General features: G+C 41.2%; 2 protein-coding genes and 1 long non-coding RNA gene across 8 annotated transcripts; 2 read left to right on the top strand and 1 right to left on the bottom strand.

Moving 5' to 3' along the window:
• Positions 1-123: 123 nt before the first annotated feature.
• Positions 124-10,194, top strand: ccdc62 (coiled-coil domain containing 62). 5 transcript variants are annotated; one of them, XM_062412500.1, is made up of 13 exons: positions 129-563; positions 694-734; positions 1,441-1,584; positions 1,929-2,121; positions 2,758-2,924; positions 3,510-3,659; positions 3,766-3,937; positions 4,435-4,536; positions 5,814-5,902; positions 6,483-6,583; positions 7,994-8,147; positions 9,232-9,430; positions 9,581-10,194. In XM_062412500.1, exons 1-13 carry the CDS (start codon positions 479-481, stop codon positions 9,586-9,588), a joined length of 1,605 nt encoding a protein of 534 aa, XP_062268484.1. In that variant the 5' UTR covers positions 129-478; the 3' UTR covers positions 9,589-10,194. The 5 variants fall into 5 exon arrangements, with proteins under 5 accessions (XP_062268488.1, XP_062268484.1, XP_062268485.1 ...); XM_062412503.1 differs by having other exon boundaries at positions 130-563; positions 3,561-3,659; XM_062412502.1 differs by having other exon boundaries at positions 131-563; positions 3,558-3,659.
• Positions 10,195-10,313: 119 nt separating this feature from the next.
• LOC133974777 (huntingtin-interacting protein 1-related protein-like) lies at positions 10,314-27,444 on the top strand. Of its 2 annotated transcripts, XM_062412512.1 has the most exons (33): positions 10,314-10,557; positions 10,911-10,974; positions 12,045-12,187; positions 12,292-12,348; positions 12,832-12,912; positions 13,001-13,077; positions 13,168-13,229; positions 13,616-13,756; positions 13,863-13,920; positions 14,832-14,907; positions 15,003-15,131; positions 15,212-15,334; positions 16,234-16,417; positions 16,502-16,590; positions 16,738-16,854; positions 16,974-17,075; positions 18,174-18,368; positions 18,706-18,816; positions 18,908-19,102; positions 19,195-19,342; positions 20,226-20,312; positions 20,390-20,497; positions 20,597-20,733; positions 22,571-22,681; positions 22,761-22,819; positions 22,909-22,939; positions 23,040-23,102; positions 23,542-23,642; positions 23,750-23,855; positions 24,860-24,983; positions 25,967-26,028; positions 26,121-26,936; positions 27,044-27,444. In XM_062412512.1, exons 1-33 carry the CDS (start codon positions 10,477-10,479, stop codon positions 27,077-27,079), a joined length of 4,074 nt encoding a protein of 1,357 aa, XP_062268496.1. In that variant the 5' UTR covers positions 10,314-10,476; the 3' UTR covers positions 27,080-27,444. The 2 variants fall into 2 exon arrangements, with proteins under 2 accessions (XP_062268496.1, XP_062268495.1); XM_062412511.1 differs by lacking the exon at positions 27,044-27,444 and having other exon boundaries at positions 26,121-27,034.
• Positions 23,134-24,971, bottom strand: LOC133974778 (uncharacterized). Its single transcript, XR_009924696.1, has 3 exons — positions 24,830-24,971; positions 23,736-23,844; positions 23,134-23,640 (listed from the first exon to the last, which is right to left on the bottom strand). It is a non-coding gene; the product is annotated as an uncharacterized LOC133974778 (long non-coding RNA).
• Positions 27,445-27,709: the final 265 nt, after the last annotated feature.

The following is a 27,709-nucleotide window of genomic DNA, read 5'->3' as shown; positions in this document are numbered from 1 at the left end:
CTCCTCACTTTGGTTGGGAAAACTGTTAATATTGTTTTATTGCCTAACTGCGCGCTTTGTTCATGGGGCTTTTATTTTGAAATCTCCCGGCATCCTGGATCTGGGGTCGAGTATTTCAAGGATCGGACACATTTCCGGGAGTGAGAATGCTATTAACTTGGAGTTTTTCGAGGTTCATTTGTCTTTTAAAAAGCATAATTTTAGTTTCATATATTAATTATAATATATCGTTTGAAGAATACAGTCAAAATGAATAAATCAAGAACAGCAAGTACTCCATTGGAGTGACGTAGTGGTCCGCTCCTCCTCTCTGCTATTTACGTTGAGAAGTTAGTCAAACTCCGAGAAGCTAATGTCACCTAGCCGCCTGCGTTTTCCACTGAACTTACTTCGATCGGACGGTTTTTAAGCGACATTTTGAGCGTGGGGGTAACAACTTTGTGCAGCAACAATGCAGCTTTGTTAGAGTCAGGATGAGATGGACGAGGCGAGAAGAAGACCCCCCTCAGATGGGAGAGCCTTTGGAGAAGCATCCGCCTGTTTCTCCTGTTCTCCTACACATGGTAAAAACACACACACACTCACAACACACATACTCTCACACTCAACACAACACACAACCACACACGGCTGATGGCTCGCACCCTCACTGTGTGTAACCACCCCTGTTTTAACTGTGTGACTGTGTTTCAGACTCCTCAGCTGAGCTCTGGCACAGCACCCCCGTCAAGAAGGTCAGTGTCACGTTGAGGGAAACATGTCTGTTCTCTTACATTTTCTGTTCTTTGAGTGTTTCAAAACAACGCACACAAGAGAACAGAAGCACACAGTCCACCATGTGTGTTTGTGCAATGCTCAAACCTTAAACACACGATATACTAAAGCAAACCTTTCTCTAAATCATCACAACTTGTGGTCAAATGCTTATTTATTCATATTTGTCATTACCACTACACAATTGACAACAATATTACGTATCTACATGAACCAGTACAACATTACTGTAATTAGTGCCTGTGTCATTGGTTAAATCATTAATGTTTGTTCCAAAAAGACAAGTAATCACATCACATCACAGCATGAACTGAATTCTAGATTTATTGGAGATTTGTGCAAATGAGCTTCACATTGGTTCATTAGAGATTCAAATAATGTTGAGGAACGCCATATCCCACAATTTTAAAGAAAGTGATAAATAAAATCCTGGATTTGACTATTGATCCAAAACTGCACCAAAATTGAATGGGTTATTCCCTGACTCATACATCCGGCCCAGGAGTTTTTTGTAACCGACAGAGAGACAAATGAACAAACGCAGACAAAAACTGAACGTCCTTGGCAGAGATAACAACAGAAACTGAAATTTAATGCAGTGCTTAGACGAGATTCAGCTGTGTACCTAATAAACTGGCAACTGAATATAAATAATTGTATTTTCAGAAAAATGGTGGTGCTCCACTGGATGTCAGCAAAAACTCTGTCCTAACCAGCCTCCAGATGGACGGCACAACAAAACGCTGGACAGAGAGGACCCCTCCTCTCCCAACAGACACCCCATGTCCCCGCAACTCTCTGGACACTGAGGTGAGATTGATCTGGATTGTAAATTGTAAAATTCCGTGTGCACTGGATTACTCAGAGGCAGGATTTCAATGTTTTATAATAATAATGTTTTCAGTCACCATACAAAACTTGCCATTTGGATGGTCACCCAACTACGGCTTGTTTTTCAGTTGACCCTCTGGCGTCAGATAATTGGAAGCTGGAATCAGTACATTTTTGCTTAGAAACAATAAAGCAAAAATTGTCCAATTATTTCATCAATTATCTTTAGTTCAATTTCTGTCAATCAACCAATCATCTAACTGACAAATCGGATATATGTAATGACGCTGGCTTTTGGTGTCCCTCTGTGTCTTTTGAAAAAGTCTCCTGTGAACGACCTGAGTGGCTCCACCATCCAGAGGCAGAGGAGGGAGCTGCAGCTGCTGATGGCTGAGCTGAGGGACCGGGACCGGGAGCTGAACACGATGGCTGCCTCCCATCATCAGCAACTTCATGTCTGGGAACAAGACCGCCAGAGGGTGCTGACCTTGGAGCAGAGGTGTTCCCGTACGGATGGTGAGGAGGCAGAAGACACAAGGATATGTCTTGATTTTATATACTGTGTATGTATATATATATATATATATATTTCTAATTTTTAAATACAGTTTCTAACTTCTATGTTTTGCAACAACAATTTTATCAAATGATATTTGATTATTTGTCGGCATCGGACCATCTCCTGTGGAGCTGCAGCTAATAATTATTTTTATAGTCGTTTCATCTTTTGATTATTTTCTTGAATAAGTGCTTTGTGAAAAATATGGAATGTTGCTATTATAATTTAATTTCTTGTTTAATCATTCCAAAATGTACTATCATATATAACAGAGAAAGGCTGTAAATCCTCAGACTGGAAAATGTTTCATATTTTACTTAAAAAAATACACAATAATTATTAAGGTAGTTTGTTTTCTCTTGTAACTTGTTTCTTTCTTGTTAATAATATTATTCTTATCTTTTAACTTATTATAACAATTATTTCATTATAACAATTATTAATTGCTGCTGTTGTTATTAATCATATTATAATTCTCCTTTCCACCCAACTGCTCGAGGCAGCTCCACAGAAATGATTTAAGCTATAAATTGTTCATTTAGTATGTCTCCTCCCACATATTCCATGACTGTGATTTATTTTTGTTTGTACAGATGAGTTGCACAAGCGTAATGAGGTGATCCGGGTCCTGACTAAGCGAGTGTGGGCGGTGGAAACCAGGGAGAGGGAGGTCCAGAAGGAGCTCAGTGCAGCCCAGCAGCAGCTCTGTGAGCTTGAACAGAAACAGCAGCACTCCAGCCTAAAATGCCAAGACTTTGAGGTACCAGTGCTACGTCAATACACATTCATGTTGACATCAAGTGGGAATATAGAAGAATATAATGTAACATCTACTGCTCATAGTGCTGGGATTTTTGATTAACCTTTATTTTATGTAGAATTGTACTTATATATCTTTAAAATAGCGCCCACCACTTCCAGTTTCCGTTAAACTATTGTTTGGTTTCTAGCAAGCGATCAGCAGGTGATGCTGCATTTGTAGGGACTACTTTCAGCGGTGGATCAATCTACATTTGACGTTTTAGTCGGTGGGGGAAAGGCTGTGTCAAAATACAGTAAAGTGTGTAAAGTGTTTATTGCATTGAAAGAACACATCTACCCATTTCATAGTGTTTGATAACAGTGACACTCAGTGGTAGAGAAGAATAAGGCACGTTGGGTTGTGGATACATACAACACACTGCTCTTATCGCTGGTTTCTGCTTTAAATACATTATTGTTCTGGGAATGTTTGCCTGTGATCACTTTTCATGTACACAGGATAAGAGTTGATTATTAATTGCTTTGTGTTTAAGTGTATTTATTTAATACATTTCATACCGAGAAGTGGTGTCTTTTCACACAGGACGTGTTTATTCTGCCTTTATGGTTAAGTGTCTCTGGTGTCTTTAAGGAGAAGAACCAAAGTCTCAACTCGACGCTCATGGCTCTGTCCACTCAAGTCGGCTCTCTGCAGGTCAGGGAGGAAGAACTGAGTTCCATGCTCAAACTCAAGGTACACCAGCAGCAACATATTATAGATGTAGTTATAAGTATTTTTGAAGGTAAGGATTATAATTGATTTAATTTGTTTCTTGCGTAAAATTTTTGTCGTCCATCAGGATACAGATGTGACTCAGTCCTCGAGTCAAATACTTGATCTCACAGGGCGCCTACGAGACCTGGAGACGTCGCTAACGGAGAGTCGCTCCAGGGAAACCAGGTTCCTGAGAGACTCTGAGGAAAACAAACGGCGTTACAGAGAAGCAAGACATGAGGTCACACACCTTAAAGGTACATGAGTAAACAATCAAAGCCAGATATATAATTTCAGTGTTTCCTTTTTGTCCACAGAAATGAGACGACCAAACAAACTAAAGTGATTGGCCAGAGGTCGAAATAGGCTGGGTTCTCCACTTTGTTTCATTTCCCCTTCAGTGTAACTTCAGATGGATTTTTTTTAAAGCAAATTAAAAACCTGGACTTCTTGATACATGGCAGATAAATAAGTGTTCTTCTCAAGAAACCGGTTTCTCTTATCCTCTATCCAGATTAAAGAAACCAGGTCTCCCCACAACTTTGTGCTGGTTGGACAAATCCCAAATGGTTTAGTTTTCTAGCATTGTCTTGTCTATTAAATAACAATTTCCATTAGTTCTTAGAGCTCAGGTCTTCTAGTGTCTTGTTTTCTGAACAGTTGCCTGTTAATATTCTGTTGATTGACTCGTCTCTTAGTGACTTAGCATTTCATCTCTGCATGTCATCTCCTCTGTGACTTGTCTCTGTTGTAGAGGAGCTACAGCAGCAGATATCACAGAGCAGCACTCAGAGGGAGGAGATCATTCGTCTCAAACAGGAGCTCCAGCTGCTCCACAGAGATCTGGCTTTGTCAGGTACATTAAACTGTGCAAAATCCATTCTCAAAACTGTTCACCTCAGTATATTCTTTTATCATCAGTGTCGTTTTAGGAGTTTTTTAAATCCAGTTAATGTATTTCCTTAGAGGTATCTCTACAATCTTTAGGCCTGAAGACATGGCCTAAAGGTTATAGATCGAAAAAAAATTCAACACCATATGGTAGGAATGATGTCACCATGACATCATTATAAAATCAGATAACTATATATACGTCATACTGTAGTAATATGTATTAATCAGCTGTCATGTAGTAATTAACTTTTGCAACCAATAATGTTAGAGACATAATCTGCATCCTATTTGGATCAACCAGTCATTTCTTATCATATGCTATAATGAAGACATGATGACATCATTGTGAACTGACATTGTAACTGTATATACACCAATCAGAAATTGGTGTATATACAGCACATGTAAAGGCTCGAGATCAGGCCCCCCCTCTATGAGAAGTCAAGGAAAATGTTGATGAAAGTGGAAAAAAAAGATCCTTACACCAAGTCTCCTGTTAATCCATCCAGATATTGTTGCCTAGTCCTGCTAAATAACAGATAGATCAGACAAACACAGACAATCAAAATGACCCCCTTGGCGGGTGTAATAGTACTGGGACTGTAATTCTTTATTGATTATATGACATTATTTTTGTAAAATACCATAAAGTGATGACAAATTCCCTTCACCAGTTCTCATGGTGCAAGAAGGGCATCTTCAGATTGTCTGTTTGACCAATCAACAGAAAACACCCCAAGCAAAACAGTTTCATATTTGAGAAGGTGAAAACCGATATTATTTGGCATTATGTTCCTGATGACTGAGGCTCAGATGATTAATTGGTCACCTCACTCATCATTTCAGCATTAAACTATATCATTTGGGGAGAGCGTGGCCTAGGGGATAGAGCGGGTGCTCTGCAACAAGAAGGTTGCCGGTTCGAATCCCACTCTATCCCATCTGCATGCCTAAGTGTCCTTGGCAAGATACTGAACCCCTAGATGGCCCCTCATAAAATGATGAGTGTTCTAAAAAATGTAAGTCGCTTTGGATAAAAGCGTCAGCTAAATGACATGTAATGTAATGTAATCATTTGATTGATGCAGGGAAATTGCAGATAGTCGATATAAACTTTCCTTTATATCTCTACAGTCCACCTTTATTGATTCCAATCTGTGTTGTAACTTGTGACTGATGCCTCCCAACCTGTGGATCATTCACGCTGAGGTAACTGCAGCCTTTGATTTGTTACACCAGGAGAGGGCGACAGCTGGAAAGACGAGTTGCTGGAGCTGTCTCGCTCCAAACAGGAACGCTCCATGTCGGAAGTCCGCTGCCTACGACAGGTATGGGATCTCACAAATCAATGAAACAAAAGCCAGCACAGGTTCCACAATCGACACAATATACTGTGATAATGCCCCTCCACGGTTGTTCAATCACAGCTGAGGAGATAAGCTCTTCCTCATTCCTCCACCTTGTCATCATCATTGTCGAGGTGTGTTTCTGGTTTGGCAGCATACCGCAGAGTGCAGCTGCAGTGTCTTCACCTGTGTGGCTGTGGGTCACTGTCATGTCCAATACTTGTCAACACGGCACAATATACTGATACAAATTATCACATTTTATTTATAACGGTTCTACAATCAGTGTTTTTTAAGACAAAGTGAAACTTAAAAAAGACAGACAATATTTAAATATATATTATTTATGTTTCCTTAGTTCTATGTTTGTTTTAGTTTTTCCAGAAATTGAAAATGCACACAGGCTTCAGAAGTGAGTTACTATAGGACAGGCAGAACAGCTTCTGCAGCCAGTAACTCTTCAAATGTATATATGGGCCTGTAAGCATTAGTATTAAGACAGCTATGAAAATGTAAAGATGGGTTTGTTTTTAATAATAAAGCAATTTTTTCTGTGTTCCAGGTGTGTGAGAATCAGAGGAATGACATGCAGCTGCTGCAGTTAAACCTGGAAAGTGCCCGTGAAACGCTGCGGGAGAAAACCAGTCAGCGGCTACTTGGCAGGTGAACACTGCACACGAATACCATAACTAGGAAAACTCAAATGTTTTCTTGCCAGTGTTTTTTTGTCAGATGTTACTGTGTTGGAGTCAGTGAACATTCAGCGACAGATAGAGAAGAACGACCTTAACGCAGCCATGACAAAAAAGCCAGAGCGGAAAATATAAGAGACCCCAGACCCTATCGGAACAACAAGGAAATGTGGACCAGCTGAATCAGACAGAGCTGACATTCCACTGAAACCAGTGTTGAAACGATGACACTCTCTAAACCGACCTTTAGATCCACAACAACAGAAAATCCCGTCACAATCCCCTTGGCTGTGGCTAAGGGCTAGAGTGGTCGTCCTCCAACCTGAAGGTCAGCGGTTCGATCTCCAGTCTGACCCATCTGCATGCCGAAGTGTCCTTGGGCAAGATGCTGAACCCCGAATGCCCCCCCATAGAATAACACAGTGCTCCGGATAGATGCACTGTATGAATGGGTGTGTGAATGGGTGAATGCAAAACTGTACTGTAAAGCGCTTTGAGTGGTCATCAAGACTAGAAAAGCTCTAGATAAATACAAAACCATTAACCATTTACATGCAGCCTCTCAGCTCTCATGCATGTTAGTGACAGGTAATTTAAAACAATACATATGCAGGAGTTGCTCAACAAACAACAGCAGCTATGCCTTAACCCATCACACCAAACTGGGGCTGGGATCCGACTTTCACCAGACACAAGGAAGGAAACATCTACATTTAAAAATCTACCTGAACACAGATTTGAGTTTATGCTCCTTCAAGACCCCTCCATTCCTCCAAGAAAGGTTGTCTAGCTCTGCCACAAAGAGATCACAGTCCAGATTAGCAGGAATTTTGGATTCCTGCTAAAGTGAACTAAAAGAGCAGGGGCATTCCTCTCTGGCTTCAATAACCTCATCTTAACCGTGAGCACCTCCTCTCCCAAAACCAACTCTAACAAGACTAACCAGCCCTTATCTCAATGCACTACTTTATCTGGGAGGAGAGCGTGGCCTAGGGGATAGAGCGGGTGCTCTGCAACAAGAAGGTTGCCGGTTCGAATCCCACTCTATCCCATCTGCATGCCTAAGTGTCCTTGGCAAGATACTGAACCCCTAGATGGCCCTTCATAAAAAAAAAAAATGATGAGTGTTCTAAAAATGTAAGTCACTTTGGATAAAAGTGTCAGCTAAATGACATGGAATGTAATCTGATCTCCTACACCTTGTCTTACTGAGCAGATTTAGAAAATGGTCCTATCTTCAAGTTCTTCTTCTGTACTGAAGCAATAGTGTTTTTCTTACCACTTGGAAGACAACACTTAAAAATAAAAAAGTCCAGTTAGTAAAAGTAAATCTTAAACACCAAAAATCATTCATGAGCTGTTGTCTGTCTTTGTGTCTCAGCCAGGAGGAGTTGACGTGTAACTGCCTGCTCGGCCAATCATCTTCATCGATCAGAGTGAAGAACTCAGGATACGTACATGATACGTCCACTTTACCAGGAGCCTGTGTTACCGCGAGCAACGAGCTGGGAGTCCTCTCAGCACACAGGACGGATGTAAGATGAAAGCACAGCTCTGACAAGTTCTTCTATTGTGTCTAAGATGTTAAAGCACTGATAATCCCAATTTTTCTATCAATTAGTTTTGTTCTTGCCAAGAGTTAAGTTCAATACCACTCCCATGTCTGCATTGTAACTACACATACAGGGGCCACTTTACATGCAACACAAATAAAACAGCTCAGCCTTACAAATTCTCACTTTTTAAAAGGATCAAAATGTGCAGTTTTTATCGAGCCGGTCAGAGAATTGTTAAATTTCAAATATATGTTTATTATTGGGGTTGGAGTTTGCACTGCTTTTCAACTGAGTCAGATTATGTCAAGAGGTGTTCCTCACGTTTTACCCCTGAGGGGACAGAAGAATATTAAAACACGTGTTAATATGTCATCGCTAACTACGACCTCAGTTATAAAGATTAAGTTAAATTTTAAGTCGACAATTTGAGCAGGATGTGAAAATATGAAGATTCGGTATATGGAAGAGTGATGAGCAGAGTAGATGTGCCAGATTGCATTAGATTCTATAGATGAAATAAAATAGCTCAGTGTAAATACTTAAAAGAGGGAAACCTGACTGTGCCTGAATCTTGAACCAGAACCTTTACAATAGTATAAACAAGTTAAAAGCTAAAGTGTAAAAAACACATTTTCTAATTTTACTGGCGGTTATTTGCCGGACGATTTCTTGACTGGGACTCCTTGAATTCTCTGCTGGCTACTCTTTAACACTATTCTTATATATTAATTATTGTACAAATAAAATAAAAATGAATGGTTACATAGATATTTTTATATCTTTGGATAGAGCCAGGCTCTCGCTATAATTGATGTGTCCTTTGTGAAAATCGTATTCTTGGAGATCCGGTTGCCTACGAAGAGCCCAAACTCCCTTCACTACGCTCTCTTATTATCTCCCAGTCTAAACCCTAAGCTAACTGTCTCTGGGATTTACAGTTAATTTATATCCAACAGACATGACAGTGGTATAAATCTTTAGATCTAACTCTGTACCAAACTGTGAACATGCACATTGGCCAAGGTGTTGATCCAGTAATTCACTGACCAGCTTCTTTTACCAGGCGGGCAATCCTCTGTCCAGCAGTTATCTGCAGCAGCTGGTCAACGAAGCCATGCACAGCAGCTTTAGAACCCACAGCTCAGCACACAACACTGGCCCTGCCTTGAGCTGCAGGACCACTGAACCCTCTCACACCCAGAGGTGCCCGTCACCCCAACATCACCACCACCACCCCCCCCCCTACAACCTCGCTACACAAGGTAGAGGAGTTTCATCGGCATCATTGAGCAGCTCTGCCTCTTTTGTATTCACAGGGTGTGGAGTCACAAGTGTAAAAAAGTGTTCAACTGTTCAACCTCTCTGGGCGTGTTACGAAGACATAACAGCTATATTTTTATGTCTTCTCCCAGGCCGGTGAAACTCCACCCAAAGCCTGCCCTCGACACATCATCAGCCAGCCGTGTGGATGGCTCGACACCGACTGAAGAACTGATTCTGTTTAGTGGAAACCTCACTATTTACCGAAGTGACACCATTGACTAGACATTAAAGCACTGGAGTCAGATTAAAACAAAATCAGTATTATTACATTAAAAAGACTCAATCGGAAACAGTGTGTACACAGCTAAAGGTTGAACTGTTCTGCCTCTCAGGAAAATTATGAAGTGATTAAAAGATATGGTTTGTCATGACATTGCAAAACATTTTTAAATATATACTCATTTTTATTGTATTATTTAGTGTTTGTGTATCACAGTGTATATTTTAAACAAATGGGTTGTTTCTTACATGCAGGTATTGTGTATTTTTTAAATCCAGTTAAAGGTTTTTAATGGCTGCAAGGTGTGAAGTAGGTGAGATGTGAAACCAGTCCTACAGGGCTGTTGAGTGGTGTGTCCTTGCATTGTCTTTCCAGTTTCACTGCCTCCAGATTACTCGGGTGAGTCAGTGGTGAGGTCTGTAGCTGTTCATTGTATCTCTGCCATCGTGTCACTACCTTTTTGATAAAATATTTTAACGCAAATTTCCTGCCTGTGGTTATTTTACAGCCTGACATTCGCACATTCTATCTAACGCATCATTTTTGTCTTCATCGCGCGTTTTTACGCATTTGGTGAGACCGTGGTGCGCTTTTACGCACAAGAGAAGCGACTTCATCCGCTCTCAGGTTCACTTTGAGAGGAGGGACGTTTTAGATAATATCCGCCGCGCGCATGTGACGCACCTTTTGCTTAAAGGTGGTAATGAGCTGAAACCTGGATTGGGACCATCGGACTTGTAGTGTCTGTGGAGCACAGTAAGCAGGATGAGCAAAACAAAGAATAAAAGCGACAATAAGACGGAGAAGGCTTTGGCTGCGGAGAAGGAGCAGTTTGGTAAACAACAGGTGAGTGAATGATTTTCTTTTGGCAGCGCTAAATATGTTTGTTTTTACCCGAGGGTCAAGAGGTTTGGTTTATCCAGATTCCCTTTAAGGCTTTTCTAGTGTGTTACCTGTTGACAACAAACATGTGATGACTATTTTAACCATGGACGGCGCACGACAAGATCATTTTTATTAGAAAGTTAAAAACAACAAAAAACAACATTGTCCTAATCTCATGTACTTGAGAAGAAAAGATTTGTCCTCTGGGTCAATCCAACTCTGTCGCTTCTTTCTCATATATTTCCTCGAGCCTGACGTTGGCTCATGGAGGTTGATCTTTATCTTGTGTCCTGATTTCATTTCATTTCTTTCAGCTCCACAACATCAGCAAAACCGTCACCTCAGCCGAAACACCGCCCAAAGAGAAATATGTGCGCAGTATCCTTTAAAAACTAACAAACAGCCAAACTGCTACTGTTTCAGACAGCCTGAAATAGAAAATAGAAAATGTATTTAGTGAGAAAATGAATTGAAACTGAACTTGTCTACAGCCATCCCTGCTGTTTTAAAGGTAACTGCTCAATATGTCCTCGGTCAAATGTTGGTGTAAAATCTCCACTTGGTTTTGTGAGATAGCTTCATGTTAATAATTAGATAAGTATGTTACAGATGAAGCTGCTCATTAGATCATTAGTTTTGCGGGTATTTAATTGCACTGGTAAATATTTCCCCTGCTACTAAAAGCAGAGGAAAAGTTGAGGTGTATAAATATCTGAAGAATTTTATGACGGTCCTTCAACTAGTTAAGACAATTGTCTCTGAAATATAAACTTAATCCAAATGGTGGCCCTATGGAGCGTGTTAGGGGAACATCAAAGTTATAAGGATTTTTCCTTTGGAGATCATATAAAGACATGCTTTCTACTATGTCGATTTTAAGATATCTCCCCTTTCTTTATATCTGACATTTATGGCTCGTAAACAAAGTGTTTGTATGTTCCTTCCCGTTCATTGAGCATTCATACAGTCCTGTTAATGGATTCATATTTGTAGCTGCCTCCTGATGTCTCCATTTTGATTATTTTATGATATTCTGATTGTGTTCTTATAGTCTGTTAACATTTCAACTTCAAGGACTTTATACTATTATATAAGATAGATAGTATTTCTTGTAAAACCCATCAACAGAATTTACCAAACAAATCATGAAACATTCACACTGTCCAACAAGCTTGAGGAAACGTGAGAGGGATTCATCCTCTGAGGTTCGTGAATATCTCAGACTTTCATGGCTATCCATTTATTGGTTGTTGAGATATTTCAGTTACACCAGTGGAATCACCAGCTGACATTGCCATCACACCAAACAATGCAAGCATGGCTCATAGTCAAAAATATTTCTCCAGACAAGAGTCTGAGGTTGAATTGGACATATTACATATAGGACCTTTTCACTACAGTTCACCTTTGTGCTTCGGTACCTTGGAGTTTCCTTAACTGCTGCGAAGACATCATCATGGGGAGTCACAAGGAGGGCGGAGCCGCCACCTTCTGGTCCTACGCCCTGAACTTGCCTCTGTCCAGTAACTCCATAGTCAGCTGGAAGTTCTGCTACCTGCTGCACAAACTGCTCAGGGGTGGCCACAGAAACGCAAGTTCCAATTCTATATCTCCTTTTCCCTGACCAACTTTTCCACGTTTCACTTTCACACTGTGGATGTTTTATCTCATGTGTGTCTGTCTGGTCCCATACAGGCTGTTAGAGATTCTCACCGATACTGTCGCAACGTGAAAGATATGGGCATCCTCTGGGTGAGTAGACACCGTGAAAAAGCGTGTATTCAAAGTAGAAAAGTCAAACCATACTTCAGTATTGTTATAGTTGTTATTAAAATAGTTGAAATCAGTTGTTGAGGAAATTCTCTACTGGGGTAAAAGTAAGTAAGTAATTGCTTTTATGTATACTTGAAGTAACATAAACATACTTTTTGATTATATTTTATTATCTACCTCATTAAATCAGCATTGTTGATGATAAAAAATGTAGAGAAGTAGAAAGTACGGACATATGTAGTGGAGTAAAAGGGAAAACTACCCCAAAGTAAATCTACTAATTTAAGTAAAGATAAATGGAAAATGTACTAAAGTACAGTCACGAAGTAAATGTACTTTGTTACATCTCACCACTGGTTGCAATATGTCTTTCATATGCTCTCTCCCATGAGCTCTCTTACTTGTGTTTATTTTTTAATTGATCTTATCTATTTCAACCTAATATATCCTTATTCATTCCAGGGAAACTTGCATGATCGATACGGCCACATCGTCGCCTTGTCAGCCAAATTCCTCTGCCTCAAAATGGAATTCCATGCAAAGGTAATAATTTTCTATTGGTTAATCTAATGACACTAAACAAACTCAAAATTACAACATGTTGGTTTGACGACAAAAACCTCCTCCACAGCACAAGGTGATTCCAGCCAACATGGAGGCCAGTGATGAGACTTTGGAGAGGGAAGCAGGAACTGACATGAACAAAGTGTAAGTTCTCTTCTCTCACCCACCTGAATTTAAGCAGCTGCCACATCATTTTACTGTTTCCTGTTAAATATGTGGTTTCTTATACCGTAGGTTGGATATGACACAGGAGCTGTTGGATTACATGGACGCTGGACTGAAGATGTCTGAGACAGGTTAGTCTATAGTGTAATCCTGTCTAAAGTATCAGTGATCAGTTCCTTCTGAATTCCCTGCACTGTCTGTGGTTCTTTTCTCAAGCATCTTAATTCTGGCTTAATATATAACACATTTTGAAATATATTATAAATATAGCCTATATATTTTATTAATGGTTAAAAATATATAAATGTAAACAACAGATTACAATATTATTTGACCTAGGTTGCAAGGTGCATCTCAAATACATAAAAGTATTTTTGCATCAATATGTAATTGAACAACACTAATAAAACCAATGGGGATAATAGAAGAAATAAGAGGTCATGTTATTTGAAAGACTTAATAAAGAATACTACCAGACTAATCCTTTAATTTGGCTTTCATGTTTCTTCATCCAAAGTTCTGCGTCAGCTCGATACCAACGGGGCCAAACCTGACACTCCAGCTGGACGGTGCAGGCTGACTCCTCTGATACCACTCATACTGGACTGCAGCTTCCTCTACCACTTCTCTGTGAGGCTGATGTTTAAACTCCACAGCTGTGAGTGACACACACACACACACACACACACACACACACACACACACACACACACAGTATGTTTTGATCCACTCAGACCTTACTGGTCATGTCCTCTGCTTTGCAGGTATCACCCCAGATGCTCTTCTTGGACACCGAGAGCGGTTCCGTGAGCTCTTCATGAGGTAGGTTGTTAGTGAATAAATGAGTTATCGAGACTTTCATTACTGTGCCATGAATCCATACAAGCCACGACCAGAGGGCTGCATGTACATTTACAAAAAAAACGGGAAAAGGTAACGACAGATCCTTCACAGATAGCATACGGACGTGGGCCACTTCAGGCAATGATGTGACACTTCTGGCCCTCTTGTGGATTTGACTAAATGGATTTGAGTAATAAGTTGGCCACTTGTAAAATTGCAAATATGGCCCAGATATCCCAAAAGAAACGTGGGTCACTTTTGGCAAACATGCATTACTCTGGGCAAAGTGTAATCCTGGATGTGAACTTAAAGCGACAGGTGGGATACATAGTTCATTTTTTTTGGCTCAAATAGAATAAAACAAATCCGGGCCACATTTGGCACTTTTGGTAGACATGCAGTATTGCTATAGCTTACATATGGCCCCGATCCGGCAAACAAGAGGGGACGGCCCAAGTGCCACCATTTAATGTGGCATGTGGGGCGGATGTGGGATGTGTAGGTCTTAAGACCATCATTGCCTGTAACAAAATTCACAAATCACTGACGGAAACATAAATCTGTCAAATCTTTTTAAATCACCCCTAATATCATCACTTCCAGGATTATGATAGAAGGTTATAAAAATGAACGTGCCGCTCCAGTTGTTCATCATCTGTATGAGTATTTTAGACCATTTGTGAAAATGTAATGGTCTTGCTTCATAAGAAAATGCAACTCAAGATTTCATCTGTGCAGCTAAAAATCTTTGTTTTCTAGAAAAACAACATACAAATCCATGCATCAAATTTTAAGAAAATCCCTCTTGCCCTAGTAGGGCAACTGTGTGATCGTTATTCTGCATCAGGACCTTTTAGTATTTCTAACAAGATCGGTATTTTCTTCCACAGCCTATCACAGTTCTTTGACAGAGCCAGGGAAATAGAGTTCTTCAAAAGAATCATCCAGATCCCAGATCTCCCAGACGTAAGTGAAAGGTTTGGAAATGTCTGTGTGTACATGAATCAGCTTTCTGTGATTTTCAGTCACGCCTGTGTGTTTTGTGTATTATGACCCTGCAGTCTCCACCAAACTTCCTGCGAGCTGCTGCCCTGGCCGAGTATAAGAAGCCAGTGGTGGTGATGCCCGACGAGGAGCGGCAGGAGGAGGAGGAGGTGGAGCCACAGCCAGAGTTTAGAGAAGCAACCCAGGTGATAAGGTTTACATGCAAGTGAAAATTCAGATTCACCTTTTGTTGTACGGCTAACACTGAGGCTTTTTCTCATGGCAGTACTATTCGCTGAGCCAACTGGCAGCACCCGACGCTTCCCTGGGGCAGAGAGACACAGAGACTGAGAGCATGAGGAGGGAGCTGGAGGCGCTGAAACCAGAGCTGTATCTCATCAGGAACGAGGTACGTCCTGCATCCTGCTGTTGGAGCGGCTGGATGAAGATGTCAATACGTTTAAACAAAATCGATACAACGGCAAATATAATTGCTGAGAAATTAGATGAGGAAGTTTTTTTCTTTAGCTTATATGTGTTTACATTTGTAAAATTGGCACCATAAAAGTGCCAAAATAGTAATTACCTGTTGGCAATATACCCACGGATATACAGACAACTGGATTACCAGGCTATTAACGAAAACATGAGGATTCTTTTGCAAATTCTGCAGTTACAATCATTTTTCTGCCGGCTGTGGCTCAGAAGGGACAGTGGGTCCTCCAGTAAGCAGAAGGTCTGGGATTTCGATCTCAGTCTCTGTATTAGTATCTGCACATGCCGAAGTGTCCTTAAGCAAGATACCGAATCTTAAATTGCCCCTGACGGCTGTGCCTGCAGTGTGTGAGGGATGTGTGTTAGAGAATGTGCAGCTCATAGAGGCACTGTATTACTGTGTGTGTAAATGGGTGAAAGGGAAAACTGATCTGTAAAAGTGGTCAAGATGAGAAAAGTTAAATTTATGCAGAACATTTTCCATTTGAAGAATTTCTGATCAGCCTTATGGACGATTTGCCGCAGATATCATAGATCTTTGGAAAGAGTCAGATTTTCGACTTGTGACTCACAGAAGAATTGTTAGGATAAAATGAAATGTCAGCATTTGGGCACAAAGGGTTCCTGGACATGTGTCACTGCCACGGCTGCTATTTCCAACTCCCATTTGCCTGCGATGCACCACCATGCACTTGTACATTTCACCTCCCGCTGTGTCTGACCTCTTCTCAGGTCTTAGATTTCTCCCTGTAGCTGTGAGGACTTTCCTGTTGCTTTCTACTTATACATACACCCTGTCCCTCCTGTCGGCAGGCTCAGAGGTGTGTGACCGAGTTAAAGTCTCAAGCGAATCATCTGGGAGCTGAGGTGGAGGAGCAGCGCACCCAAAAGCAGATGGCCATGGTGGAAAACGAACGCCTGCGGATGGAATTGGAGGCTTTGCGGTGCAATAACGTCGCCAATGTGGGGGCCCAGATTGGACTGAAGGAGGCAGATAGTGAGTCTACGGTTTTGTGCGCAGGCCAATGAGAAACATGAATGTTGCTGAACGTTACTGACACATCCCGTCATGTCTGCACAGGCAGAGCTCAGGCAGCGGAGGTTCGTTACACTCAGCTCAAAGAGAGACACGCCGAGCTGGTTACCAGTCACGCCGACTTAATGAAGAAGGTAAACCGCACCATCACTGGTGTGTTAGTCACACCCTTAAAGGAACTGGTGGACATTTTACGAACATGCTTCTCTACGGTCTGATAGTCAGATGAAAAGATCCACATTGCTTTCACTAATATTTGGTACTTATTTTTCCATGTGCAGAACGCTGAGACAGTGAAGGCGCTGTCCGGTACAAAACAAGACCAAGGCGATTTACTGAGAGCGAAGACACAGCTAGAAAGTGAGGTGGAAATACTACGGCAGGAGAAAAGAAACACGGTGAGACCACTTCAGCCACTGATGGCACTGCCATCACACCGTCTGACATCATCTGTTTCTGCCTTGGTTTGCAAAGACTCATGATTGAATACTGAATCAGTGACTCCTCTGCCTCTCAGATGAGTCAGCAGCAGCAGGAGGCCGACCGCCTCAACAAGGAACTGCTGGAGCAGCGGGCAGAGCTGGCCCTCCTCCGCGGTGCCCTGCAGAATAAAGAGATGGTGAGACTGGGAAAATGTACTCACTCAAACTTTTAGCGTCAAGATGTCGTGAGTGGGTACTGCACATCTTTTTCCAACGTATTTCTTATTTGTTTATTTATTTGACAGAGCTCATTACTCAACAGACAAAATACTGTAAATGAGCTTCGAAGCAGATTTTCAGTTGTCCCAATAGCAAGTTCTTACAAGGTGATCGGAAATAAAACATCTATTTTATATAATCAAAAATATCAGGGGATAATTCACGCATTGCATAACACCCAAACTGACAGTACAACAAACCCATAATCAAAACTCTTTGGACAAACTAATAAACAACCCCTAATTACAGAGGGGTCACAATACACTAACACATTCAAATACAATACAATATGCATTTGAACTGGAACACACAAAATAAAGTTGAATAATTACTTATGACAACAAGCTTAGTTTTCTTTAAGCCATATTTTAAGTTTGTATTTAAAAGTAAGGTTATTTAACTTTTTGGCCTTTGTGTTTCAAGCTCTCTAGCTACTGAGTGATACATTTAGTCTGGTCTGGTAAATGTATGAACAGATAATTCTCTTAACTACAAAGTTAATTCAGTCTTATCAATTAAAAGTTGTCATCCACTTGTAAAAGTTATCAAGTGATAAAAGTGAGCACTTGTGTCACTGGGGTCCTTAGATATTTAATATACACAAAAAGTAAATTATGAATCTTTTCATTCCTTAATGGTAAATAGTCTGTGTCTGTTAAGTGCTTTTCTAGTCTTGATAACCCCACTTTAAAGTTAATCTCCATTCACCCATTCACACAGTGCATCTATGCAACGCACTTTTTCTATGAGGGGCAACTCGGAGGGTCAGTATCTTGCCCAAGGCATAAAGATGAGGAAGACTGGGATCAAACCGTCAACCTTCTGGTTGGAGAATGACTGCTTATTAACCCACAATAAGTCACTTATTGATGATAAGTCACAACAGGACATATTAATGGACATCTCTTACATTCTCATTCATGCAAGTTACTGCTTGTTTGCTCTGTTATGGAATCGTATCGTTCTCAGGCCCTACTTTCATTCATACAACCTACTTAACGTGCCACTTTGTGCAGGAGGGATCTCATGTGAGCAGCAGCCTGGTCGCTCTGCAGGCGGAGCGGGAAGTGCTGCTGCGTTCGGCCAGAGAGAGGGACGCCGAGCTCTCCTCGCTGAGACAGCAGGCACAGCAGCAGCAGGGGTCTCTGGACCTGGAGAGAGACCGCACCAACAGAGAGATGGAGGCGCTGAGAGCTCAGCTGCAGCAACAGGTACACTCTACAGAGTGCTGGTTCAAAAGCTTCTAACGTGTCAGTGTCTGCACTTATCAGTACTGCTTAGATATGATTTAGTTTTACCAAACAGAAAGCAATGCTTCCTTTTGCAATACCAGCACCTACCATTATAATCCATATGATTATCTACCTGTTTGAGCTGTAGCTCATCTTTTGATTTTGCAGAACTTTCTTGCATCAAGCCGCTCTTCTCACTTCCCCTCACATTCTGTTTCCAGTACTTCACATGTCCAGCTTTTGGTTCATATTTACTCTTATTCCTCTTGATTGTTTTTACTGTGTGGATGACTTAATATGCAACTGTTTTCCACAGCTGGCCATCAATGCAGAGCAGAAGCTGGAGATCGACAGGCTGAGGCGAGAGCTAGACTCAACACGAGCAGAGCTGACACGTGCGAACAACGCCCTGATGAGCAAAGAAACGGTAGCAATAACTTTCCCCATACATCATCACGCCAAATCCTCTTCAAGCAAAGCATTGGCAGTAATGCACCTCTTCACGTTTTGCTCCACAGAGTGGTACCCAGCTGAACAGTACACTAGTAGGGCTGCAGGCGGAGCGGGAAGGGTTGCTCCGGTCGGTGAGGGATCATGAGTCTGAGCTGAACTCCCTCAGGCAGCAAGCTCAGCTCCAGCAGAGCTCCATGGAGCAGGAGAGGCAGCGCAGCAGCATGGAGCTGGGAAGCTTGCACGCCCAGATACAGCAGCAGGTACTGAGCTGTGTTTATGACTGTGCAGAGACGCTGTCGTGAATGTTTTGGCAGTTAGTCATTGATGAGCTCCTTTGTGTGTTTGAGCACAGGCCTGTCGTGAAGGTGAGCTGACCCAGAAGCTGCAGGACGAGCAGTTCTGTCTGCTTCAGTGTGCTGTGGTGGAGGCCGAGGGCATCATACTGGATGCTGTGGCCAAACTTGACGACCCCATTCACGTCCGCTGCATCAGCTCACCTGGTACAAAACCTTTTAATTTCTCCCCTCAAATAATCCTAATGAACACACTGTAGGACTTTAACAATCGATTTATCAACAGTCACATTGTTTATTTTATAAACCTAACAAACATATAAAAGTAATAATTACTAGCCATCACACATCTTTGTAGGAGGTAAAACAAGATCCACACCCTGTGTTTCTAAGAGCTGACCTGCGTTACCAGAGTTACTTCTGGAAAACACACAATTTCTAAGGAGAGCATTGATTCGGATTCTAGTCATGATGACAAAGTGATTAATAACTGAGTAAACATATCTAACACAAAGAAACAAGAACAAGTAAAAGAAAAATCTGTCCAACAGATAAAGGTTTTCAGTTTAATTCAGTCCTTTCATTTGAGAAACTTGGTAAATAGTTTTTAAATGTTAATCATAATGTATTTAATACCTTTTAAAATGAATAATAGCTTTGTTTGATAATTGGGTCAATAATTTATCCCATTGGATTTTTAAATCAGCATGAATGAGTTACAGCACATCATAATATAAGCAGTACAATTTTCTTATTAACATATAATTCTAATTTATATATAATATATTTTCAATGATTATATCTTATACCACATTGTCAGTTAGTACAGCAGCATCTAGTAATGGGCGGCAACAGGAGCAGTTAGAGTTGTTGATGATTAGATTAATAAAGATTCACAGCATATCTGCTTACAGCTATGTCATAGTTTATTAAAGAATGTGGATTAACAGATTTTACTCTTCGTATGTGGGTTCATTAGGGAAGGTGAAAGTAAACCAGTACCATTAACTTCCTAGTACTTAGACCTAGTTAGTCCTTAACTTGTAACTTTGCTCTTCAGCTCTAACCAGTTTTCGCTCTGGTTTTTCAGATTACTTGGTGAACCGTGCTGAAATCACTCTGGCTTCAATAGACAAGATGCAGCAGAGCCACGCGGCCTACGTGGGAAACATGAGCGGTGAGTGTTCAGGTTCGGGGACGCGTTGTGTTTACCTCAGACGTTCGGTGCATCTGATGCTCCTCTGTTGTGTTCAGATGCCAGCGGCTTGTTGAGAGCGGTCACCCAGTTCTCCCACCTCTCTGCCGACACCATCGTCAACGGAGCAGCCACATCGCACTCGGCCCCAACCGACCAAGCTGACCGTGAGAGAAACCCACTCACACTGGTTATGGATACACACTCCTCTAAATACTGTTTGCACAAACCGTTAACTCTGTGTCCTGTGTCTTTGTCTCATGCAGGTTTGACTGACAGCTGCCGTGACTGTGCCAACAACTGCCTGCAGTTCTTGAAGGATCTTAAGTTTCAGGCCAGTTTACCGAGAGCTGACCCCTCTGCCGTACGCTACACTGTTCAACGCATCCTCGCCTTAGGACAGGTGGGTCAGAACGGATATTTTAAGAGACTATAGCCATTGTTAGTGGCTCTGTGAGCAATGCTTTGAGCCAGGCCATGTTCTCAATTAGGTCACAAGGATCCATCATGTTGGGACCATGAGTACTTTGTATGTCATTTGATGTAGTAAATGCAGAAATATGGAACTGTAGGGGTCCATAAAATATGAGCTGATTTGTTTTATCCCTTCGGACATGTATTTTCAGATCTCCTGTGCATTTTGTGTTTCAAATTAAAGAAAGACAAAAATTTGTCATTGGGTACTATGCGGTCTAATATTACAGTCTTTTCCGGACACGGCTTTGTTTCTTTTTTTATTTATTGTTATTGTTATGGAAGTTTTCTGGAAGCTGTTGAAAGGAGAACTCAGGCAGCAACTGATGTCTTATGCAGAAGATGTTATTGTCGACTTGATGCGTCAAGGAGACCAGAGGGTGGAACAATATTTCTGATATGAAGGTCCCTCAACGTAGACACTACAATGCACTGTTGGTTGGCCTTTTATCTATGACCTTAATTAGGGTTTTGCTAAGAGAGAAGGGAGAATCTACGGAATTTAGACATGTACCATTCTCCTGTACAGATAGTAATATACACTATACATAATATATAGTGGCATATACATTAATGTGTGCGAATGGTCAAACATTCCTCAACAGTTATCTGGACTTGATGTGTCAGAATTTCAATATATAAGACACAAAGTGTATAGAAACTACTAAGGACAGGTTGAATCTTGGGCTGTAAGCATACTATTGCGAAACACAATGACCCTTTAGATTAAAAAAGATTCATCACAGTCATACATGCAGATCTAGCGGGCCAATGTTAAAGCCCCTGAAAACTTGGTTTCAAATCCCGTATTCATAAACTAATTCATTCCAACCTTTATTTATACAAGGAGGGCGATTGAGGGTAAGCTCTGTGTCAGAGGAATATACAATATAAGAAATAGTAATCCACAAATGATCAGATAATTAATAAGCAATACAAAGTACAAAAGAGAATAAAAACAATATATACAAATAATAAAATACAAAATATAGAACATATTACAAAAGTTTAAACTAATTTCACAACCACTCTGCCCCGAAATCTTTTATCTAATTCATCCTTTTTTCTGAATGTTGTTCCTTTTGTGTGGAGCATCAAATTCAAAAGCCAAATTCTCCATCTCCGTGCTAACAAGTTGATTCTGTAGGACCACATACTGCTGCGAAATGTATTTGATACAAATCAGTAGTTAGTAAATTTCCTGAATGTATTTATAGATTTTAACAGTCCAAAACGTTTCTCAGGTTCTGATTTAAATGGATGATGATGCAGATGATTCTCATCCATTTTTTTAAATGAGAAGCTGTCGTGTCAAAAAACTAAATTGCTCTAACTATGGTAGAAGATGTTGTGTTAATGTTATATTTTAGCCTCCTGTCAATCAAAGAGTACAACCAGACCAGATTCCCTCTCTTTATTTCACCCACAGCTTGCCCATATATAATGAATGTTCACCTCTATTGTACCCATAAATAAGAATAAGAATAAGAATTTCCTTAATTAGTCTCGTAATGGGGAAATTTGCAATATTACAGCACCAAAAAGCAGTACTAACTAGAAAAGTGTACAGTGAAAATAAAGATATTATGTGACAGAATATGTACAGTGATTGGTTTGCACATGAATCGTTTATATTGCACAGATGAATATGGCACAGTGAATTCTGCACAGTTGAACATTTTTAAAGTGCAACCCATAATGGTTGTGCATGTAGTTTTACTGAGATATATATGTTTTTTACCTGTTACAAACTGTTTCTTGTGTAGGATTTGCGTCCAAAGGGGCGGGATGTGCTGAAAGAAGAGCTGGGAAGCATGGTGGACAGAGAGATGATCGCTACCTCCACTGCCATCGAGGAGGCCGTGCTGCGTATGGACGTAAGGACGGATACAAACATGAAAATCTCCTGGACAGTGTTAGATACTTAACGTTTCTGTTTGCGTTTCATCTTCACAGGAGATCATGAACCAGGCAAGGAGAGACACTACTGGTGTTAAGCTGGAGGTCAACCAGGGGTACGATGAAAACTGTAGATCTGTTCTGTTCATATTAAGTCTCCTTAAGTCATATTACGTCTGATTACTTTTATTTATTTTCCCCTCAGTATCCTGGGATCCTGCTCAGACCTGATGAAGGTATGAAACCAGTTTCAAGTTACAAATAATTTTCTTTGAACTTGTGATTCATATTCCACTTCATGTTCATTTCTACTGCTATGCTCTCTCTCCTCTCCAGGCTGTTCATATGCTGGTGACGGCTTCTGCTGATTTACAGAAAGACATAGTGGAAGGAGGCAGGGTAAGTTCCAGACCTATTTCCCTGTCCTCTAAAAAGCTAAACCTTTATTTTTTTTTAAATAAGTCATATTTATAAACACATTCATTCCTTCTTTTTTCATTTATTATTCCTATGCAGTGAAATGTTGGATTTACCTTTAAGAGCAGCTCGCAAGTGATCACTAATCAGAAACAAGGATTTAACCTAAATCTCTACTTTTATTTATTGATTCTATCCTTCATATTACCTGCACAATTAACAGTCTGATATGTTTATATTGTATACATACACATTCTCTTTTGTACTGTGGAAACTAATGAATAACTCAAAATCAATAACATGGAAAAACCCTGGAATATTTCCAGGGTATGGAGTTTGGTAACATTGTCTCAAAAAATAACAGAAACCACAGAAGTGTTGCACATACATATTCATGCGTCTGTAATCACTGTTCCCACAGGGAGCAGCATCTGTTACAGACTTTTATGCCAAAAACTCTCGCTGGACCGAGGGACTCATCTCTGCGTCTAAGGCTGTGGGCTGGGGCGCCACGCAGCTGCTGTAAGAACAGAACACCATCAATGCAAACACATTCTGCTTATGATGAGTTATGTAAGACTTGTGTGCTGAATGACACACTGTGCACGTGTTCACCTCTTTGCCTTCAGAGACTCAGCTGACCGGGTCGTGGGGGAAAATGGTGCGTACGAGGAGCTCATCGTCTGTTCACATGAGATCGCCGCCAGCACCGCCCAGCTGGTCGCTGCCTCAAAGGTACAGAGTGAAGGTTGTCAAGCAGTGTCACCGCCTCAAATGCTCCGGATGGAGGTTTCCAATTCACTTCAGTTTATTTGAATGGCGCCAAATCACAACATACATTATGAAAAGGAAACTGAACCAACCGATAGGGAAACCAAGCAGTTCCCACAACGAGCAACACTTGGGTGGCTGTAGGGAGAGAAAACTCCCTTAACAGGAATAAAAAGAGAGAGGAGAGATGAGAGGTGGGTGGAAAAGAGGGGAGAGAAGAGAGAGAAGAAGGGGGAGAGAGAAGTGAGAGAGACTAGGAACAGTTGTGTTACTGTCCACCACAAACTGATGTGGATGCTGTGGAACAGGGTTTGTACGAGTGGATCATGGTGGTGTGAGAGTGATATGATGCACATTAAACCACTGATGGAAAGTAGCTCTACTGCCGAACTCTGAGGGGCTCAACTACAATGAGGATCCAGATTTTTCTTAACAATATATGAGATGGTGAGACGAGTTAGAGACCTCTGTCACATTTCAGATGTTTATGTTCGGACCCGATCTCTCTTCCACACTCTTCTGTATGGAAATGGAGACGTACAGTATGTTTTTTTTTCTGTTTGTGATGATCAAGTTGTGATGTTACCACCCAGTCAGAGACATCGCTTTTCATTGGGCCTGTCTCCTGTGTGGGAAGGAGTTTCATGTAAAAAATGTTCCCATGAAGTTCTGTGGTTTATTTACTGTAATTGATTATTAAGTGTTGTGAATTTTTGAGTGCTGTGACGTCCATGTGTGAAATTCATCTCCCGATGAGCCTCCAATGTGTTCTGAGTGAGAGTGAGACATGTTAAAAGTTGGGAAAATAAAACCAAATCAGCCCAGACTGCACAGCGTTCGGTTAAAAAGAATGCAGCGCTTGTTGAGAAATCACATAAAAGACAGTGTCATCTCCCCAAGTTATATACAATTATACTTGAATAGAACTAAATTCTTACATGTGTCGATGTGATTTCCTATCATTTCAGGTGAAGGCTGACCGCAGCAACAAGAAGCTGAACACGCTGCAGCAGGCTTCGCGACACGTAAACGACATGGCCGCCGTGGTCGTCACCTCCACCAAGCACGGGCAGCTGCAGATCTCCGACCAAGGTGAGAGAAGTAGACTTTACAGTTCTCTAACAATTCATCCTGAGGGGAACATGGATGATGTCTGGACCTAATTTCATAGCAATCCATCAAATATATATATATAAAATATGTGTCTACATATGAATTCCACATCTGTTTGTCTGTATCTGGAACGCATATCCCTCGAACCATTCACCTTATAGTGCGATTTGGAACGATTGCACTGTAGCAGTCAGGGGGGGTGTGGAAGTGTAACCTCAGTCTATGAACACGTCTTCTTCTACGTCCTCAGATAAACTACAGCAGCGGTTAGAAACTGGGTCAAACTGTGGGTTAAAACTGCTGACAGATCATTTTGATTATTATTATTTATTTTTTTACCATAGACGAACACCAACATAAATGGACTAATACTGATTCCATCATGGCATAGACATTCATAGGAACACTTCTTGTTTGGCAATTCATCTTAAAAGTAAAAGCAGCTGAATTACAGTGCTTTTATTTTGAAAAGTTGTGTCAACATGATGTGTATAGAAAAAATAACAGTAGTTAAGTCAATCATTTAAACTTGTATATTAACCCCACATGTGAATGGTGATAAAGAACATTTGGTTTCATTTTATGATAAACACTGACATAAAATCTTTACTGCAGATAAACCAGGTAGGATGAACACAAAGTGTTCTAACTTCACTCTGCATCGTAGACTGTTTGTAAAAAGCTCTGCGCACAACGTCCAGCACACAAACAATAAAAAGTGACAGTATATTGTGGAACTGTTTGAGGTGGACACACTGATGATAAGGAATAATTCTGAAGTAGATATGGAACTTTAACACAGAACAAGAGAAAATGTAATTGTCAAACTAATGATGTGGCTAAAGGAAGAGTAAGGGGATCACCGACATCAGCTTTGTTTATCCGTGAAAGTCAGGACAAAATTCAAGAGACAAACATCGAACATATTGATGATATCAGCTTTAACACTGATGTGTTTGCAGGTATGATGGACTTTTCTGGCCTGTCTCTGATCAAGCTGAAGAAAGAAGAAATGGAGGCTCAGGTGAGGCTCATTTCGTCCTGTCTTGTTTTACGATCACCTGTTGATTGGAGCTCTGAAGCTAATGAGGGCGTTCTGCTCACTGTATCTCTCAGGTGAAGGTGCTGCAGCTGGAGAGCGAGCTGGAGCAGGAGCGGGTCCGCCTGGGGGAGCTGAGGAAGAGCCACTACGTGCTCAGCCCCTCTGGGAGCATTGACGACGAACAGGAGGCATCTGATCACTTCCCGCCGCCGCCGCCGCCCACTCTGCTCGACTCCACGCCGGGTCCATCGTCCTTTTCGCAGACGCAGCCTTACCTGAACACACAGAGCTTTGCTCAAAGCAACCCGTTCGCCCCGACTCAAACGCAGCCCTTCACGCTGCCGCCGTCTTTCACACCAACAAACACTTACACACAGGCCCAGACATACACACCATCTCAAACATACACACCGGCACAAACCTTGACACCATCCCAGACTCACACACCGTCTCAAACATACACACCATCTCAAACAAACACACCATCTCAAACATACACACAGGCACAAACCTTTACACCATCCCAAACTCACACACCGTCTCAAACACACACACCATCTCAAACATACACACAGGCACAAACCTTCTCACCATCCCATACTCGTACACCGTCTCAAACCTTTACACCGTCTCAAACCTTCACACCATCCCATACTCAAACACCATCTCAAACCTTTACACCATCTCAGCCTTACATCCCAGCTCAGCCTTTCACGCCAAACCCAACCCAAAGTTACTCAAAACCTCAGTCCTACTCGCCGGCCCTGTCCTCGTCGCCTCATCTGCCTGCTCAGCCTCAGGCGACCCCGCAGAACAACACAGAGGCGCCCAAGCCGTCCTCCAGGAGGCAAAACATCTTCAGCAAATCTGGAAACTTGATCAAGAACGCAGTAAGTGCTGGCTCTCCTCCTCCTGAAGTTCATCTGTGGTAATAAGTGGATAATGTGAGTAGATGATTTGCTGTGTTGACATGAGTCTGTTTCTTTTCCGATCACAGTTTAAACGCAGTGAACCTGGAACGGGGGAATCCTGAGGAAGCGTGACCGAAAATGAAGACGCCCTGATTTCACTTCCACATAAAATGTTCCTTATATGTCAACAACAATGACTTTGTTTATTAACTTAATTTGCTCTCTGGCTTTGACTTTGTGGTTTACACGACTTACAGAAAATGTGAAAATGAAACTCACAACATGCTGTATCCTCTTTTTGATCTCACAGTAACACTTATATTCTCTTACAAATCGATGTTGCACATAAAGGTAAAAGAGGAATTCCTGCACAATACATAGTTTTCAGTCATGCACAACTATATACTGTTTTAAGATATACTTTTTCTTCAGCTCCTGTGTAATAGGTGTCCTAGAACAGAAAGAATATTAAAGATCATAAAATCTGTATCAGCCTGAGTGTGGCAGCTGTCTCTTTTTTTGGTACGAGAAATAATTTGTGTCCTTTCGCAGGGAGGTGTTTCACTACCCCATGATACCCCTGTGATACACATTCCACGAAACAAGATGAAGTGCATTCCTGAGTGCGTGTTTCAAGTACACATGAGCAACAAGCCCGAGAAAGAGAGAGACGTCTGCTGTAGTCTTATCTACACGTCTCTGATGGAGGCAGATAAGTCAGTGTTTCGCTTTCCATGGATTCAAAGTTTTAA

This window comes from Platichthys flesus, chromosome 19 (genome assembly GCF_949316205.1).
Source record: "Platichthys flesus chromosome 19, fPlaFle2.1, whole genome shotgun sequence".
Taxonomy (NCBI): Eukaryota; Metazoa; Chordata; class Actinopteri; order Pleuronectiformes; family Pleuronectidae; genus Platichthys; species Platichthys flesus.
Note: the sequence above shows the minus strand (reverse complement) of the source record. Positions and strands in the feature narration are given on the sequence as shown.